This window comes from Salminus brasiliensis, chromosome 12, assembly GCF_030463535.1.
Source record: "Salminus brasiliensis chromosome 12, fSalBra1.hap2, whole genome shotgun sequence".
NCBI classification, from domain to species: Eukaryota; Metazoa; Chordata; class Actinopteri; order Characiformes; family Bryconidae; genus Salminus; species Salminus brasiliensis.
In genome coordinates this window covers 1,463,443-1,482,313 of record NC_132889.1, presented here as the reverse complement: position 1 = coordinate 1,482,313, position 18,871 = coordinate 1,463,443, and the positions used below count along the sequence as shown (strand labels likewise).

At 42.3% G+C, this 18,871-nt stretch overlaps 1 protein-coding gene across 1 annotated transcript in view; it reads left to right on the top strand.

The window, feature by feature from the left end:
• The window catches only part of b4galt1l (DP-Gal:betaGlcNAc beta 1,4- galactosyltransferase, polypeptide 1, like), a 30,283-nt gene extending 11,684 nt beyond the window's left edge, over nucleotides 1-18,599 (top strand). Inside the window, exons 3-6 of the mRNA XM_072692957.1 lie at nucleotides 1,380-1,567; nucleotides 8,775-8,897; nucleotides 13,843-13,947; nucleotides 16,013-18,599. Of these exons, the coding sequence (XP_072549058.1) occupies nucleotides 1,380-1,567; nucleotides 8,775-8,897; nucleotides 13,843-13,947; nucleotides 16,013-16,148 (552 nt within the window). The 3' untranslated portion in view covers nucleotides 16,149-18,599. The remainder of the gene's footprint in view (nucleotides 1-1,379; nucleotides 1,568-8,774; nucleotides 8,898-13,842; nucleotides 13,948-16,012) is intronic.
• The last annotated feature ends 272 nt before the right edge of the window (nucleotides 18,600-18,871 follow it).

Below are 18,871 nucleotides of genomic sequence, written 5' to 3'. Positions count from 1 at the left end.
TAACGTCAGACTCCTGCAGATGGCGCTGCACAGGGGGGCTATAAATACCTGTGGTGGGGGGGTGGATGATGGGGATTCATAGATTGAGAAGAGGAGGTGCAGTGCAGCGCAGTGAGAGTCTCGCTGGATGTGTGGAAAATGATTGATTGATTCGCTAAGCAGAGACAGTTAATGATTGGCTAAAAGGTTCAGCTACTTCCTGCAGATTCGAGAAGCCACACCCAAATGCAGTCACTCCTTTTAGCCAATAATTAGCTGCATAAGATTTGCGACCCGTTTTCCACACCTCCAACGAGACCCTCACTGCACCCCAAGGTATTTATAGCCCTGCCATTCTTGTGCAGCGCCATCTGCAGGAGCGTGAAGTTACTACCAGCCTACAAACGTAAGGTCATTTTTGGGCCGGAAAGCTCATCTTAGCAGGTGAAATCGTCTCAAATCTAGTCTAAATATGTTGGGTCTCATTTTTACATGATAATTTTATTGTCATTTTATTTACTGAAAGCGTCTTGGTCCACTGGCAAAGCATGTTGCTTGTTTTAGGCAGTATTTCTTGACGACAGCTATAGATTATCTGTTATTTCTTATTACTGAGTTAAGCAAAATGATCTCCCAATAGAACAAGACGTTTTTAATAGATAGAATCACTAAACCAAGTAAGAATTACTTATAAGAATTAATTATTACTACAATAATCTAAAAATGCGATAACAAATATTTGATATGTAGACTACATTAAAAAGGGGTTTCACTTTTGCTGCGTGCATTTCTGAAATGCAGTCTAGATCAAAAAACAGTTCTGTAGATGATGAATAACATTAAACAAAAAAAAAAAAAAAAGAAGGAGGAAGTAATCTGAGCCTAGATCGTCACCTGGATTAGTGCAAAAGTCGTTTAGGTAGGCCTGCTGTTTGTTCTGGCAGCTCAGGCTTAAATGAAAGTCCTGGAAGCCAGTCTTGCGGTTCTGAAGTATTATTTGCTTCTCACTCATATTTGCTTAATAGCTTTCAACCGAATTTCAGAAACCTTCTTCAGTAGAGAAATCCTGTGTAGCGTGTGGTCCTCTCATTGTCTACAACGTTAGCACACTTTTTGTCCTTCCTGTACTTTCCAACACAGTGTTCCAGGAACTGAAGGACCCTGGGTGTAATCAGATAGCAGTCAGATGTGCCATTGATTGTGTGCTACATCAAATGTTGGTACACAAGCCAAGCCATAACGCCACCAGTCCTCCCCGTAGTGTATTGTGATCTGTCCATACGTGTGGTGTCAACATGTAGAACATTAAAGAATCCACTTTTGCATTTCTGTTCAGCTTTGTGGAATAACCGCGTGGAGCCGTAGCTCATGTGTCTAATCAATGCTGGTTTCCCTGACAGGACGGAGATGACACCTTTAACAGGGCGAAGCTCCTGAACGTGGGCTACGCCGAGGCCTTGAAGGAGTATGACTACGACTGCTTCGTCTTCAGCGACGTGGACCTCATTCCCATGGACGACCGCAATACCTACAAGTGCTTCAGCCAGCCCAGGCACCTGTCTGTGTCCATGGACAAATTTGGTTTCAGGTAACCGGTCCGTGTGCTGTGGGTTACATTCTCGTTTTCTTCTGTGCTCAGACGTCCCAAATGGACAGGACAAGTGAAGGGGAAAACACAGTCATGGCCAGGTCTACAATATGGGTAACCTGTGTCACTGTAGCAAAGGTTTACCCTGTTTTTAGCCCTGCTCCTCAGTCTGGCAGTCTGTGCCGGTTGGATCTAGTCTCCAGATTTTTCAGCGATCAGCAAACAGTCGGAGAGAGAATCGAGGCGCTTGACCGGGTGATTATGGCCCCCAAATCATGTTTCAGACCAGTCAGAGTATCGACCCGACTCTGTAGTAGTGTATGCTGGTAGGGATGCACCGATCTGGCTTTTTATTTTTTTTCAGTTCCGATATCGATACAGATACATAAACTTTGCATATCGGTACCATTGTTAAATTAATAAACCGTATACCTCACCATGTGGGAGAGAGTTGAGGCATCAGGATTGACTTAAACATTACTTTACTAACTTTGTAAAACAAAATCTAACTAACAATAATTAAAATATTAAATATTATATTAAAACAAATTTAATATAAATGTACTAAATTGCTATTTCTTTGTCACTCAGATAAACAGTGGTGCAGAACCTTGACACAGCATCAAATTCAAAATAAAAAAGAAGTCAGACTTTTTAAAATATATTAAAATACATCAAATGTATCAGCCAAAACTCAAAGCGCAAATAAGAAGCTTCACGTTGTCAAACACATAAACCGTAGTAAATCTTATTTTAAAAAAATGGAGTAATTTAAAATAAAATCTAGCAGCTGAACCTGAGGATGAATAAGTAACTTGGTCAAACGTACAAGCAGTAATCAAAAATTGCAAATATGTAAACATTTAGTTCAGTCTTACACCAACCAATTAAAATGAAAGGATCGGTTCCATGGATCGCCTAATTATCTGATACCCGATCCAGCTAATTTTGTTAATATCAGGGCCGATATCCAATCCTAATATCGGACCAGTGCATCCCTATATGCTGGTCAGCGTTTCAATCTGAACGGGTCCCGTCAATAGCCAATGAAAACCGAGTGCGGAAAGTGCCTTTCCAGACAGTTCTTATGCATATATATTTTTTATGTTGATTTTTATCTTCCACCTTAAATTATGCAGCAGCTGCATGTTGGCGCAAGCACATAGTCTGCAGAATTATTTAAGGTGGAACGGAAACTAGCAGAAACTTGTCTGTACAGACCATGCTGACTCGGCTGAAACAGTTTCATCATTCCTATCATTTTGGGTCATACGTGTAAGTGGTACGCGTGTTTTTGGGACGTTTTACAAACAGGTTGTAGTGGATTTTGTGATGGACATTTTGTCATTCGTCATAATAATCAGTAAAATATGGAAGAGGAAGATACCCAGTCTTTAATAATCTGCTGCCACCTTAAAAGTGGTGTATTGTCCCCAAGACTCTGTATTCTTAAAAAGAATATTTCTTATATTATGATCACCTCACTATCTTCTCAGACTGTGAGAGTTCTGAAGCTCAGCCTCTAAAATGATCTGTTTAAACAGTAGAATTACAGAATTGTCTGACTTAACAGCATTAAAAGTGGAGATTGTTCTGAAGAGATTGAGTCTAGCCCCAACAGTATTATTGGGATGGAGTGATGTACTCTCCTAGCTGGGGAATTGAACCTCTAGTCGAACCCTAGTCTGGCACAGAGAGGACACTGTGCAACGCTACACAACTCCAATCCTATTAACCCCCTAAAGCATGTATGAAAATATTATTATTATTATTATTATTATTACTGTTATTATTATTATTATTACACTTTGTACAGCTTTTAGTTGTAGTAGCTGTCAGACGTTTTTTAGAAATGCTCACACCTTAATTACCACAGATGTTGTCTTGTTGATGAGAGCAGAAAACTTAAGCCTGTTTTCTAATTATATAAAAAAAAAGTCCACAGCATTCTGACAATTAAACTCTGATTAAACCAGTCGGTTCAAAAGAAAACCATCTTCTCATCCATGCTCATTAGCGTTGAATGTAGAAAAACAAGCAGCAGAAGGGATGCAGCTTGCGGTTTCCCAGACAGCCGTCTATCTCTTTTGTTTTCTCCCTCTCTCTCGCAGTGAGCGCTCTCTTTCCTTTTTTCTTAGGCGGAGAGGAAATTCTCCTGAGATTTCATTCGAGTTCAGGGAACGTCCTCAGAGCCTCCACTGCACCTGTATTTTTCCATGATGTTCACACATAACCCTCCACCACCCTCCACCTCTGTGCCGTAGACAGTCCCAGTCTTGTTTGCTTTGCACTTGAATGGCAACTGTTTCTTCTTCTTCTTTCCTTTCCGACACCGAGGCTGGTGCTCTGGGGCATAAACGGGCTACTAAGGATTTGTGTGAATCAGGCACCTTGTTTTTCCAAATTTTATGAAGAATGGACCAATAGCATGGCTTCAAAAACGACTTGGAATAAAATCTTCCAATTAAAGTTCATTAGGTGTTTTCCTCCCCCTGTTAAGCTGCCGTTTTCAAGCCCGACTGATCTGCAATCTGTGAGGACTGCATGTCCAAATACTTATGGACAACACTTCGGAGCTTTTAAAGAATACAGATTCAGCTACTTTAAGTTGCACCAATTGCTGACACAGATGGGCAAATGCACAAACACACAGCTTGTCTAGTCCCTGTAGAGAAGAAGTACTGCCAATAGAATAGGACTCTCTGGAGCAGATCAACATCATGACCCTATTGGCTCCATGCTGCCTAATAATGCCAGGCGTGGACTAGAGGGGTATAAAGCCCCCCAGCATTGAGGAGCTGTGGAGCAGTGGAGGAACTGTGTTCTCTGGAATGATGGTGGTGGAGCTCCATCCAGTACTTTTGGGATAAGTTGAGGGGGTTGGAAAGGGTGAGGTGGGTGCTTTTGTCATTAAATGCAATCAAATCCTCACAGCAGTTCTTCTACAAAATCTAGTAGAAGATCTTCTCTGGACAGTAGAGACAGAGACAAGCAGGATCAACTCTTTTTAACACCCGATTGCAAAAGAAAGAATGAATGAATGAGTGGGTGTCCCAGTACTTTTGTCCATTTGGTGTATTTCTACACCAAAGAGTATAACCGGTTGTACGACAGCGAGAGTATGTGATTAGTACCTTGGGAAAGCTGCTGGGGCAAATTCTATCTCTGTCTTAAAGCAGGGGCAAGATGGAGGAGATACTGACTGACTGGTGTGTGTGGGTGTGGGTGTGGGCTGGGTTGAGTGGTTGCCATTAACTACAAAGTGAGTCATGTGCTGGTGTAACTGGTGTAAACTGGTGTAACAACCCCCCTCCCCCCTTGAGGGATACCATTAAGAACCTTCTTGCACAAAGAAACATTTGAAACACCTTCATTTTTGACCCTTTATTTCTTCCAAATAATGGATGAAAAATAATGTTTATTTGATGTTTTTGAGAAAAAGAGAAGTAAACCATTTGTGGGAACATCTTATAAGACCTGCCTGATGTTCTGGAGATGTTTTGAGGCTCCAGTCATTGACTAGAACATCACAGTTTGGTTCTTGTCGAAGTGTCTCAGATTCTTACGCTTGTCCATTTCTCCTGCTTCATCACCTTCCTCACCTTCAAGAGCTGATTGTTCTTCACTCCCTGCCTAATATGTAGATCTCAACTCTTGACTGGAGCCAGTAGGACCCACATATCTATAACTATCTGTGGTTTTAATGTTGTGGCTGGTCAGAGAATCACTGTGAGAATTCTCCTGACAGGTCTGTATAACACATGCAGCTGGCAAAAGTATTGGGACACCTTCACATCACACCTACTGGACCTTATACATGACGCCCCATTCTAAACCCATAGGCATTATTAATATGGAGCTGGTCCCCCTTTGCTCTGAGCTCTACCAGCAGCAGCAGGTTATTGAGGCTTTTCTGTACTATGCTCTGAGTTCAGCACTCAGCCCTGACCCCTCTCTTTAACTTTACGTGGAGGTGCTCTCTGTGGTTCCTCCGAAACGCTTCCACGGTTCAATTATGATACCACTCACAGCTGATGGAGGAAGTGCTTGATACTAAATGACTAGGGGCTTTGTTTTATACACCAGAAATGAAGGAAATGCCTGATGCCTTCAGTGATTAAGAGATGTGTCACCATATTTTCAATGACAGTAACAAGATAAATGTGTAGAAATGATGTGGCATCTGTTTACAACAGCTTGCAAGTCAGTCTTCTGGTTTAGAAACTCACCGGGCACACCCAGTGATGTAAAGCCAAGCGAACGAGTTGTGCTGGAACTTTATGCAGTTCGAAATGGATCTAAAACAGCAGTGTTGTCGTAATAAATAAATAAATAAATAAACCCTGCTTCAGTTTGCGAGAGCAGTCTGCATGTGTTTTGCGGCGTCTTAACTACGTTCTCCCCTACTTGTGAATAACCTCCATGAATGGACCTGTTCTTCCTGCTGAGCTTCAACAGCATCTGGTTGTAATTTTCTAGGTTTAGCTCAGAACAGAGAATTTCAAAAGAAGACGTCATGCTCCTTCTGAAGGATAATTTGTACTCCCATTAACTGCTCAAACTGGACCGACCAAGCCTGAGACCGGTCACTTCACAAGGCAGGATTGTGACATTCTAGACGACTGGGTCAGACCTCAGGCAAACATCGGGCAGGTCTTGTGGGGTGTTCCCTGCTTGACAGCCGGTGAACTGAGAGTGCTCAAGGCTCTTTTGATGCTCATGGAGGTCCCATGAGCATCTATAGTTGGGATGTTGTGGCTGGGGAGGGGGGGGGTTAGGTTGTAGGGCTGTGTGTGTGAGTGTGTCTGCTACCTCTATACTCATTTAGCAAAATCAATAGCCTCGATAACCTATATGACCCGATCACCTCCTTTCAGTTCAGCCTAGAACTTAGGTCTACCTGGAAACCCCCCAGCCATGACATCCTCACTACCTGTGTGTCCCCAGTGTCCTCTTTTTTTGAAAACAACAATATGGTGAACCTAGCATTTGGATCAGATGTTTTTAAAATGCCGGTCACCACATAGTCAGTCGGGTGTGTCCAAACTTTTGACTGGTGCTGTGTGTATATCGTTCAGTTCTGCTTATCCTTCTCTAAATAATAGCAGTAGTTTAGACCTACTTCTGCTGTGAAATATGGAAGTAAAGGGACATCCCAGAATTCAATAAGCCGCCGTTAAAACTGTTGTTTAGAAACACTCCAGAACCGCTCTGACCAGTCGAGGCCTCTGTGACCTCTGTGACCCTCTGTGGTGTCTGGACACTTTCAGACGCTAACAGCAAGTCCTGTAAGCAGTGAGGTGGGGCCTCCATAACCTCCATAACGGTAACACCTCACAAGACGTCGTTTAGAGACGTCTGTAGTTTCACCTATAAGCTGTAATATTAGAACTCTATGCAGCCGACTGGAGCTCACCCGGGGCGTAAGTATCTCCAGCTTGGTCTTTAGGGCTGCAATGGATGTTTATTGTGCTAATGTTTTTTTCACTACTAGTGTCCCCTCCCCCTCCCAGCACACACACTAACCCACTCCCCGTCACACCACCATCTGTTGAAAGTGACTAGACGTTTCCTATCTCATTTATTTTCCATCGTTTCCTCTTGCTGTTCTGTAACACCGCTTCACAACAGCAGCTGTGATTAAGGGCCCTCAGAGAGTTTAAAGGCAGTTGTTTTATGAACCATTAAAGACCTGGAGGAGTTGGAACCAGCTTTTCCTGAGAGGTCCTTTCATCCCACAGAAGAACGCACACCTAGGCTTTATCTCGTATCTGAATCTGTTGCAGCATCACTGGAAAACAGGCCTACTTCGAAGTAATCGAAGAAATGTTAAAAAATGCCCCATGAAATGAAAGGCAGGGCTAAGAGACTTCATTAGGCTGCACATGGTTGTTTTTAAGGGTTTCTGAAATTTCAAGAAGAGTTAGGAGTATACAGACAGCAGACCTCTAATATTAAGTTGAACGTCCCTTAGCAGGTTGTCCCTGACCAGATGCTTTCATGGCCACACCAATAAGAGTCCCTTGGCAAGACTCCTAAAACTACATTGGCCCACCTCTGTAATATGAGTAATGTTGTAAGTCGCTCTGGATAAGAGCGTCAGCTAAATGCCGTAAATGTAATTAATATTTTAAGCACAGTCCCCATATTTTTCAAAAAGGTGGAGGGCAGGACTTTAGGAATGCCATTCCAAAAGCTTAATGTTGGCCAGCTTTATCCATTCCACATTGCTATTGTGGGTCATTGGGGTCATTGTCTTCTTGTGAGAATTTTTTTTTTATTTGGGAGGTTTCTGAATCAACACAGGGTCAAAGTTCTACATAAAAGGCCATAAATATACATACATACATCACGGCTAATATATGGTTTCATGTCCTCAAGCAAGTCACACCCTAAACCAGGCTTTTAAGCACAGTTCACATATTTTCTGTACAGTTCAGGTCATTCCAAAAGCATAATGTCAAACTGCTTTCCATTCCATGCAACCTGGTTTGTGTTTGGGGTCATTGTCTTGTCTTAACACCTAATTGTGTCCAAATTCCAATCATCTGAAGAATTCTGAGGTAGTCCCCCTCCTCCTTCATCATTTGTGCAGTGTGGCAGGTGCACTAGCTGCAAAACAGCCCAGAGCATGATACTACCACCACCATGCTTAACAGCTGGTAGAGTTTTCTTGAGATTGAATGCCGCACCTTTACTTCGTCAAACATCTTTGACTCGTCTGACCATAAAACCTTCTTCTAGAAGGCTTTGTCTTTGTCTATGTGGTTCAGCATCAAACCTTGGTTGAGCAGGAGCTCAGAGCAGAGTGCAGAAAAGCCTTCAACTGACTCAGTAACTGCAGCAGAGCTCCAGACCTGCTTCTACTTGATAGAGCTGAGAGCTAAGGGGGACCAGCTTCATATTAATAATGCCTGTGAGTATTCAAGCTCCTGTAGGTGTAATATGAAGGTGTCCCAATACTTTTGTCTTTTGTTGCTTTTTGTTGTCAGTCTTGATATTTGGTGCCACGTAAGTGGAATTACTTGGGAATGAGCGCTTGTGTGTGTTTTGGGGGTCACTATGTAGGTAGCTATTAAATAACGGGTTGACTCACGTTCATTATGGCATTACCGGGAGTCCAAAAACTCATCATCTCCAGACCAGCAGTTAGGCTAACCCTTATGAACACATGCCCTCACACTGTTTCCTTTTGTCCTTTTTGCAGGCTGCCTTACAACCAGTACTTTGGTGGTGTGTCCTCCATGAGCAAGGAGCAGTTCCTGAAAATCAATGGCTTTCCAAACAACTACTGGGGCTGGGGCGGAGAGGATGATGACATCTACAACAGGTCGGTGAACTGCCTGTGTAAACATGTGCGAAGCCAGTGAATAGCATTCATATTATTGACCCAGCCGCCGAGGGGCTGGGATTTGTGTCAGGGATGAGTCTCAGTCCGAGGCATGCTGTTCCTATTAGTCCCTCAGACTCTTATCTCCCCGTTACTTAAACGAAGTGAATAGCAGAGACCTCTGGTCCAGTTCTGGAGGATCTCAAGCCAGTCCGCAGTTTGGCTGTGGTCGATTAATCCTGTGGCCAGTTAATCCTTCTTGTTAGCAGCTTCCAGCTTCCAGCTGAAGATGTTTCCTCATAGACCTCATTTACACAAGGTATTAAGCAACAGTGTGTGTGTAAAAGTCTTAAGCCAGCTGAGGAAATGCCCTGTTAAAGCCCTGTTTTCCATAAGCATCCGAGGATTAAGATCATTCCAATGGGTAGAGAGTGAGAAAATTGAGTGTTGAGTTGCTTGCTTGAGCTTTGAAGAATCATCTAGGTGCTAAGACACTTCTGGTAGACCCAGGTTTCGTCCACACAAGCATTATAGCTCTGTGTCAGGACTGAGTCTCTGTCCTCACTGTCTGCCTGAATACGCCAGTTCATGTAATCTTGGCTCACGCAAACCAATTTAAATGGAAAGTTCATTGTCTCAGCCAGTGCAACGACCAACTGCTTTTATAGTCGAATAATCGATCGATTAATGGAATGAGTAATTGATTGTGAATCGCTCAGTTACCAAATACCTCCTATGTAGGTATTAGCTTTTACCTTTAGCATGAGGCTGTTTCATATGTTTGCTAACTAACAATTATGACAGAGATCAATATCTTATTCCAAAATTTCACTCTTTTAATGAACTTTCCTGCTAAAATAAAAGATCACTAAAACCCTAATATCTTTTTCCTGTCACCATTTAAAACAAAACATGCACAAAGTAGGAGCAATAAAATATAATAAAACGAAATCAGTTCTCCCATCATTTTTCGGATCAGCAGAAAAAACACAAAAGGGAGATGAACGTGAGACTTTTCAGCTTCAATCAGAAATTATTTTGTGTTTCTGCTTTGTTTGTATTAGTGACTTTTATTTTGACACGGCCTGGCTGGAGCCACATTATCACCGGACCTCCTGTGCTCACAGCGTAACCAGCAATCCCTCTGGCTCTTTTTCTGTAAACAGAAAAAGCCATGTTGAGCGTTATGAGAACTGCCATTTATATTCCATACAGTGACCTCTCTCCTCATTTAGAGCGTCTCTGCGTCCATATGAGACTCCCACTCCTCCCACTAATAAAACTCTGCTCTCCACTCACCCACCAGAGTGATTGAGCTGTAGATGCGATGCTGTGTTGTCTTATGGCTCCGTAGCGGTTTTATCCACACCGGACACACAGCGGTTCAGTTTCCACTGCAGCTCTGCATCCAGACTGAGAGAATTATTAATGTTTGAAGTAACAGGCAGCAAAACTGTGTATTTCACACTGTTATGAAACAGTATTTCACACTATTCACACTATTATGATTGTTGATCCGATGTTAACAAAATGAACAAAATTAGCTGAAACGGGTATCTGATAATTAGGCCGATCCATGGAACCAACCTTTTCTCTTTAATTGGTTGGTGTGAGACTGCACTAAATGTTTACATGTTTCCAATTTTTGATTACTGCTTGTACGTTTGACCAAGTTACTGATTTATTCTCAGGTTCAGCTGCTAGATTTTAACGTTGCAACATATTGAGGAGCCATTGTCTTTCCCCCTGCAGAACATACCGCAAAAAAGTGTGTATCCACCGCGCATGGCGCAGATTTCTCCACCTCTTTCTTCACCAGCGCCTCACCCGCATGAATCGGGCAGTGAATACCATGCGGCATGCAGTCCACATGAGCCGTGAGAGCCCCTATTGCAGTTATGCTGCGGGTTGCTGCTGAGTTTGTACTGAACATTCCAATGGGAACGTATTCTGAAGTGTTTACATGGCGCTTATTCTTAATTTTTTAACAGATTATTTAACAGATAATTTAAAGGATTACCCATCTCGCTCAGCCAGATAGAAATTGGATCCAGAATGACCTCAATATATATATATTATACTCTGCGTTTACACTACATACAGAAGAAATGTACCCTGAGGGTTGTTCACACTGCCTGGCAATTTCACAATACTGTGAAACAGGGCTTCTAGGAAAACAATGCTGCAGTTTCCCACACATTTTCCCCTTCTGTTGACGTATTCTGTGAAGCAAGCCAGGGGTTTTCACCTCAGTCAGCTCTTCCTAAACATTGTGGTATGTGGTGTGTTTGTGTCTAAAAGATGACGACCAGGTCCTTTCCTTTGTTATTCCTTATACTCTTTATGCATAATTCATAAAAACCCTTTCCATGTGTTCTCAGCGGCTAGACGGGGTTGAAGTGTCCAGAAAACACGTCACGTGACTGGAGCATTTCCAAAATTATCCGTTTCAGCCCGTCTATACTAAAATACTCCCAGCAGCGCTACCAAAAGTCTCTGTTTTTTTGGGTTTTAACGGCGGTGTAAAGGGGAGTAGAAAATGTAGCCGAAATTATGTGTTTTAAAATGAAAACGTAGCAGTGTGGACGTAGCCCCGGTTCTGGACCGTAGACAAAACCGTTCAGCCTCAGCCTTTTCCAAAAAGCTCTCCATGAGGAAGGCCAGTATCTACAGTTCCCATTAGGGATACACCGATCCATCTTTTTCTGTTCCGATAGCGATACCGATAGATAAACTTTGCGTATTGGCCGTTACCCGATACCGATCTGATACCATTGTTGAATTAATAAATCATATATCTCACCATGTGGGAGAGACATAAATGCATCTAGATTGACTTAAATTTTACTTTACTAACTTTGTAAAACAAACTATAACAACACAGATATAAACAAACCCAAATTCTGTTTATTGAACACTAAAATGATAGTGTTGTCTGGGCTCAGGACTTTTATTCTATAATTCTAAGTCTGTGAGACTAAAGAGGAGCTAGCAGCCCCTCCCTTCTCGGTTCTCCTTATATGGACGACCAGCTGGATTACTCGCTGAGAGAGGATGGACGGGTCAAGGGCACCACACTTACTGTTTGCTATATGTGCATCACCTCTGTAGGCTGATGTGGAGTTATGAAGCCTAGAATACCGACGGTGCAAGAATCTGTGACTGGATTGGTCTCATCCATCAGACTAGTTATCCAGCACGTTTTCTTAATATCGGGTCAGAGCATCCCTAGTTCCCTATCTGATCAGTCATACATTAAGGTGAATCAGGTGAGCTGCTGATGGAGCTGAACAAATCCATACGGTATCAGAACCCCAAAACCAGCTCTTCAAACCAGCACCTCAACAACTATAATAGGATCATTTCTGGCAGCCCAACCACCGGCACACCTGCTTCTGACCGCAGAAGCAGCAGGAGATATAGTCATGTACTAAATACGTAAGCAGTACCTTGCTTCTAGTCGCAAGCTCCGATCACACGTGGTCACTGGAGATGCGTTCAAGACGTAGGTGTGAATATCTGTACATCTGTCTGGCGTAAGTGTTGATGCCAAAAGGGGGAACATTGTAAAACACACATCCCTGCACCCATAAAAGCTCACATGCCACTTCCTACAGTTTTAACAATTCTGTTTTGCTTGAATGTTCAATCAAGGCCTAAACGGCGTAGATGTTTTGACTGCTGATTTGCCTCAGACATGCCATCAGGCTCTTTAACTCTTCACAGTGGGGCTGGAAGAGGGATGAGGGCGGATGAGGACAGAGTCTCTTATGTTTAATCATAGTTTAATCTGCACTATTTACACTTTACTGTACATTCTGTACATCTGCACTCCTGGACACTACTGACACTTTACTTAAATATCAATATATGTACATATTTATTCAGTATTGTCATCTGTCTGCTGATTCCTTAGTCTTTAGAACTACACTGACCTTCATCTCTGCTTGGTTCAAATGCATATTTTTTATATTTATTTTATTTATTGTAGTTATTGTATTGTATTATATTACTGTGCTGTATTATGCCATTGCTACTGGCTGATAAATTTCCTTCAGGATCGATAAAGTATCTATCTATCAGTCTGAAGTGGCCTGTTCTGCTGAATCGCTGGTGGAATAGTGCTCAATAGCTCAGGAATCTGAAATGACTAAGCCTTAAGTTCTGGATTAGACCAGGTTGTGTGTTATGTTGATTTAAGAACAGGCAAGTGTTGTTTTTTTTTGTTGGGCAAAGTCCTTAACCATGAGTAGAACATCTCAAGTGGCTCATTATTGCTTCTGTGAAACAGCAACAACTCCTGGTATGATGTAATACACTAGCCTTTATCAACTGGTTTCATTTACAAAACACATTAAAGAAATGTACAGTCTTCACTAAAGGTTCATTAACAGTATAAAGGTTCTTTGCATGGTTCTCCATGGAACTGAAGCTGGTTTCCTCTATAGCATCGCTCAAAGAACAATTGGAGGGCCCTTCTTTTTGAGAATGTCGTCTATATGGAGGACTGCTTGGCCTCCTCTGTTTCAAAAGGCTTACTTCCAGAGCTGTAGCTCAGCTGGGCAGTACGTAGTAGGGTTACTTCTTCTTCTCACAGAGGAACATCGCAAATAGAGTATAATTGGCCTCTCCATCCTACTTAAAGCACCATTAGGGTTACCCTGTTGTTCTCAGAAGTGCTCAAGCTGGGCCTTTTCACCAGTCAAAGTCCAATTACTAATAACTGAGGTTATTAGGCAACTCCTTTGGTCCAGAAAAGGTTTTTTAGACTTGCAGAAGATTGTCTTCCAGCTTCTTGGCAGTACCACGTATTCGCTTCTTGGAATAGCTTATCCTTATTAAAAGGAAATCAGTATTAATCAAGCCTGTGTTTACACACACCGCGCAGAAGAGTGTGTACTAAAACGAGACTCCCTCTAACCTTTTTTTTTTTTCTCCTCTCCAGGCTGAGCTCCAAAGGGATGTCCATATCGAGACCGAGCGGCGCGATTGGGAAATGCAGGATGATTCGCCACGAACGGGATAAGCAGAACGACCCAAATCCTCAAAGGTGCGGCACTTTGAATGTACACAACCCGCCACCGCTCCACCCATCATATCAGGGCACTTCTGCGTTTTCTACCTCGGCCCTGGCTTTCAGTAATGACTCAAAATAAACATCCGACACACAAAGGTCCCTTTTAGTGGTGCTGCTTTTTAAAGAAGGTGCTGAGATGTGGGCATTGTCCTTTCAGTGCCTTCCATTTCAAACACACAGCAGCTATTCCGATGATGGGACCCACAGTAGATAAGCTCGCTAAACCGACGCCACATTAATCAGGGTCAGGAAGTAATGATGGTTCCTCCTGGCAGTAAATGAGGTTTGCTTTTCACGACCACATGAAGTTTCACAAAAGCGGTTTTACCTTTCGTTCACAGTTGCTCTGTCTGAAACACGCTGGCGACCACCTAGTAACACCATAGCGACCACCGAAAATCTAGATTTGTTAGGAAAACACCATAGCACCCACAGTACATCTGTTTAAGGTTGGCGAATTGAAATCACCATTAATGTTACTTGGCTTTAGCTAAAATATTACAATCAGCAACACTATAGAAACCCTTATGGCAACCATCTGGGATACCATCACAACTGCCTAGCAACCACTAACCAATATCATAGTAACCACCTAGCAATTGTCTAGCAACCCCATAGCCCACACCATAGCAACCACAGTAAATCTATCTAAGGTTTGTAAATTGACAACACCATTAATGTTACTTGGCTTTACCCCACAATTAGAATCAGCAACACTATAGAAACCCCATGGCAACCATCTGGAATACCAATGAAATAGCCTCCACCATAGCAGCAGAATAGCAACCACTTGGTAACAACATAGCAACATAGTAAACTGACTTTAAATGTTATTTAGCTTTACCCAAAATCAGAATCAGCAACACCTAGCAACATCATGGAAACCCCATGCCAACCACACTAACCAATACCAGAGCAACCACCTAGCAACTCCATAGCCACCATCTTGGATACCGAAACAGTTGCCTAGCAACCACTTAGTAGCACCATAGCAACCACTTAGTAGCACCATAGCAACCACAGTAAATTTATACAAGCATGGCAAACTGACATCACATGAAATGAAGTTTTTAAGGAGGTGAAGGTGAAGTTCCAGATTGGTGGTTTGACCCTCCGCGTATAGTTGCTGGTAATTAAAAACCATGGGAAAAACTCGAGCAGTCACTGCAGGCTACCATTTAGTCCCGAGATAAATAATAGACACATTATTGCAGTCACATGATCTGGGTACCTCACCCAGAAAGACACGTGGGAAAACAGAGCTGTTATCTGAGCGGCCCAACACGAACTTAAGAGCGAGAGGTGTCTGGTTGCAGTACAGGCTTAAAGTGCATGTGTGACCTTAATCGGTCATCAAAGCCCTGGAGTTCCCCTCTCAAACCTCAAACCCTTAACAGCAAAACAAGTTGGACGTGGCAACCCCACAACACACCTTGGTAATGAGTTGGTTTTTGTGTATTGTTTCATGTTGCTCAATGAGGAAATGATTGGCCTTCGTACATTTCATGCATGCATGCCCTGTGCCGATCATACTGCAGCAAACACCGGGAAGTTACCAGCTGCATGGTTGTGTTTTTTTTATGGAATTTACAGTTAGGTCGGACGCCAGGTGTGTATTAAATTACACCTCTGAGAACATACCTTTAGGATGAGCTGTTTGTTTCCCCATACTGTTCACTGGCTGCTGACACTGTTGGGCAAATGCAGATAGATATCCGTCGCTTGGGTGGTCGATAAAGGCCCGGGTGCTTCATAAGCATTTGGTGCTGAGGTAGTGGTATCGGGGGCCCTAAATGAAAATCAGCTTAGGGCCCTATAAAGGCCTGGGCCAGCCCTGGTAGTAACCGTTTAGAAACACTGCCTAGTATGCCTTAGTAACCACCTAATAAAAAGTTGGGTTGGGTTTATTTCTCCAGGGGAAAGATCTCCACCGAACAGGTCGCAAAATGTCATTTAATGTCAAGTAGGCCTTAAAAATGAGCGGCAAGCCTATTCTTCGGCTCCAGCCCAAGGTCAACTGCGTCTTTTCTTCCTTCAGGTTTGACCGGATAGCTCACACCAGGGAGACCATGCACAAAGACGGCATCAACTCCTTGTCCTACAAAGTGCTGAAAGTGGAGAAGGATCGGCTGTTCACCAAAATCACAGTGCACGTTGGCAAACCACCAAACTGATGGCCGCTGTTGTCGCCAACGTCCGCCGGATGCAGTAACCAAATGTGCCTTGGCTTTACGTCAGATATGCATCGGACTGTTGTCGTCGTAGACTTTTTTTGTTTTTAAAGAGAATGCTATATTTTTGAAAGACCTTTCACAAATTTCTTGCCATCTTTGCACAAGCAGTGGCGAAACCGCGGCGGGAGGAGGAGGTGGAGGAGGTGTAGATGTTCTGCCGTGGGTAGTCGTGAGTATGCCGCTTGCAGGGGTGACCAGCTTTCCCTCACAAACTGATGTGCTTTTTTTATTATTTTGTTTTTATATTTTATTTTTAACATTTTTTTGTTTTTTAAAAACTACAAATAAAGCCCCACTGTTCGCCTTAGCGACTGCTGCTAAGGAACAAAAATAGTTCCTCTTGAGCCAGCTGTCCGTCAGGGTGTCATGTGGTGGGACACGTGAAGAATGTATGCTTGCGGTGCGCACCCCCTTGACTCGAATCGATCCGTGGACGCAAACGCTGATCGGACTGGACGCACAGGAGTTGGCGACGGACCCTTGCATCTGCAGGCATACATCAGCACTTCTTCATTCCAAGTGATACAACAGGTCTAACAGGGCCAATGCCAGTGTAGCACTCAGTAAAGTGCCTTCTTCTTTAATGCTGAAAAACCAAAACGATGAAGCTCCCCCAAAAGCATGCAGCTCCTGTTTCTGTCGCAGTCCGACTGTTTATGTTGTAACTGTCTCTGTGTCTCAGTGTGTATCTCTGGTTTTCCTCCAAACACTACTCCGCTGACAAGTAATTGGTACAATAGTTTGTACTAAAAAACGAAAATGCTGTCCAGTGAAAAACATGGTAACCTTCTTAACTTTGAATGGAAGTCAGTGTAACAAAAGAATTTATGTAATTAAGTAATTTAGAGCAGTTGGTCTGTTCATCCATAATTATAGACACAGTGTAAAGATCAGTTTTCAAACAGTGAGGAAAACTGAAAACTGACAAAAATAGAAATGCATGGTTTTCATTGGACAGCAGTGATATGGTATAGAAGCTCCACAGACTCCACAGTCCAGCTTTATGGCTAGAAGGACGTTTGCTACAAAAATAACACACATCAAGTGAAATCATCTCGCATCTGGTCTGAATATCTAATATTTCTCATTTTGCAATTCTAAGAATATTGTAAGACTGTTTATTTATGAAAAATTTGATTGAAAAAATGATTTACTTGAATTTCACACATTCTCATCCTTTATGTTGAAAAATGCTGCTTATTTCAAGAAATAATGCTTAAAAGGAGCAAATGAACTGGTGACAACAAAGTTTCTGTTTTCAGTTTAAGATAAAAGGACTCCAAACAAGTACAAGGCAGGTCATCTTATAATATTCTTACAGCAATCTCAAAAAATGAGAAAGATTAGATTTTTGTTTTTTTTTAGTTTTTCAGCCTAGTTTCTATCCGCCACCAACTAGAACAGAAACTTTATGATTATAACTGTTTCACTTTCTGCTAATTTTCATCCATTATAAGTACATTTTCTTTTGTTTTTAAGGAAATATTGAAGTTTTATCTGTGGTTATTAATTAGGGGTACATGTTTATATCAGAATAGAAACGTATCGATATCAGCAGATAACTCCTCTCATATTTTCATTGCCAAGACGATTAGAATAATTTACCGACATTTGAAGCTGATATTTGATGATGATTTGATGAATATGTAGGTGGCTCGGAGCATCCACACCAAAATCTATGCATTTATTACCTACATAAATATTTTATTTATCCATAATGCTGATCCAGATGGGCTTAGTCTTAATTTCTACAGTTTAGAAATGTTTATGAATCAGTATCTGCAGAAATGTATTAGGGCTGATAGGTTATTGGGGAGCGGGGACTGTACCTTAGAGTCACAGATGTGCAGAGAAATACGATTAGTCACATTCAGTGTGAATCACACAGTACAATACTATTATACCATTAATTACAAAACAATTAGCCACTCGGATTATACGGACAAGCCGTATTTATTGACCAATATTGTAATCATTTAACTGCATTTAAACCCAAATAAATATCATACACCCAATTTCTACAACTAAGGAATGTTTACGAGGCACCATCCGCTGTCATGAAAAATATCCGATATGGGCATCCACCCAGAATTCCCATTTCGGTGCATCCTTATAGTCAACCACCACACTCTACAGGTGGGGCAGATAGAGAGGAGGTTAAACTAGCTGAAGTATTTCTGTGTTTATTATTGGATTGGGGTTCACGGGGGTTCACTGGGGTTCATTTTTGTCGGCCTGTTTTGGTTGTTTTTTTTTTTGTTTTGTTTTTTTTTAACTTTGTCCTGGACTTTGTGGCTTGAATTGTTGTGAGCTGTTCGTTTTGCACAGTGAACTGTTCGAATGTGCACCACTGAGCTGTAATAAAGCACATATATACAGTTGTGATAATGGGTGGGGTAGGGTGGGGTGGTGGTGGGGGGTTGGGGATTGAAGCCATTGAGATTTAGACTGGACCGGGTTTTGCAGTATCTTATATTTCGTTCTCTTTTGTGCGCTGGTTTGTCTTTAAACGGCCTATCAAACTTGAGTTAGCTCCTCAGCACCGCTCTTGCATTTCATTCCCTCTCAAATCCCAAAGCCTCAGCTTCGTGTACCGAGTACGAATAATTCGGCCTCGGCATGAATCACTGTAGTGACTTTTCCAGAAGTCTTTTCAGGATTGA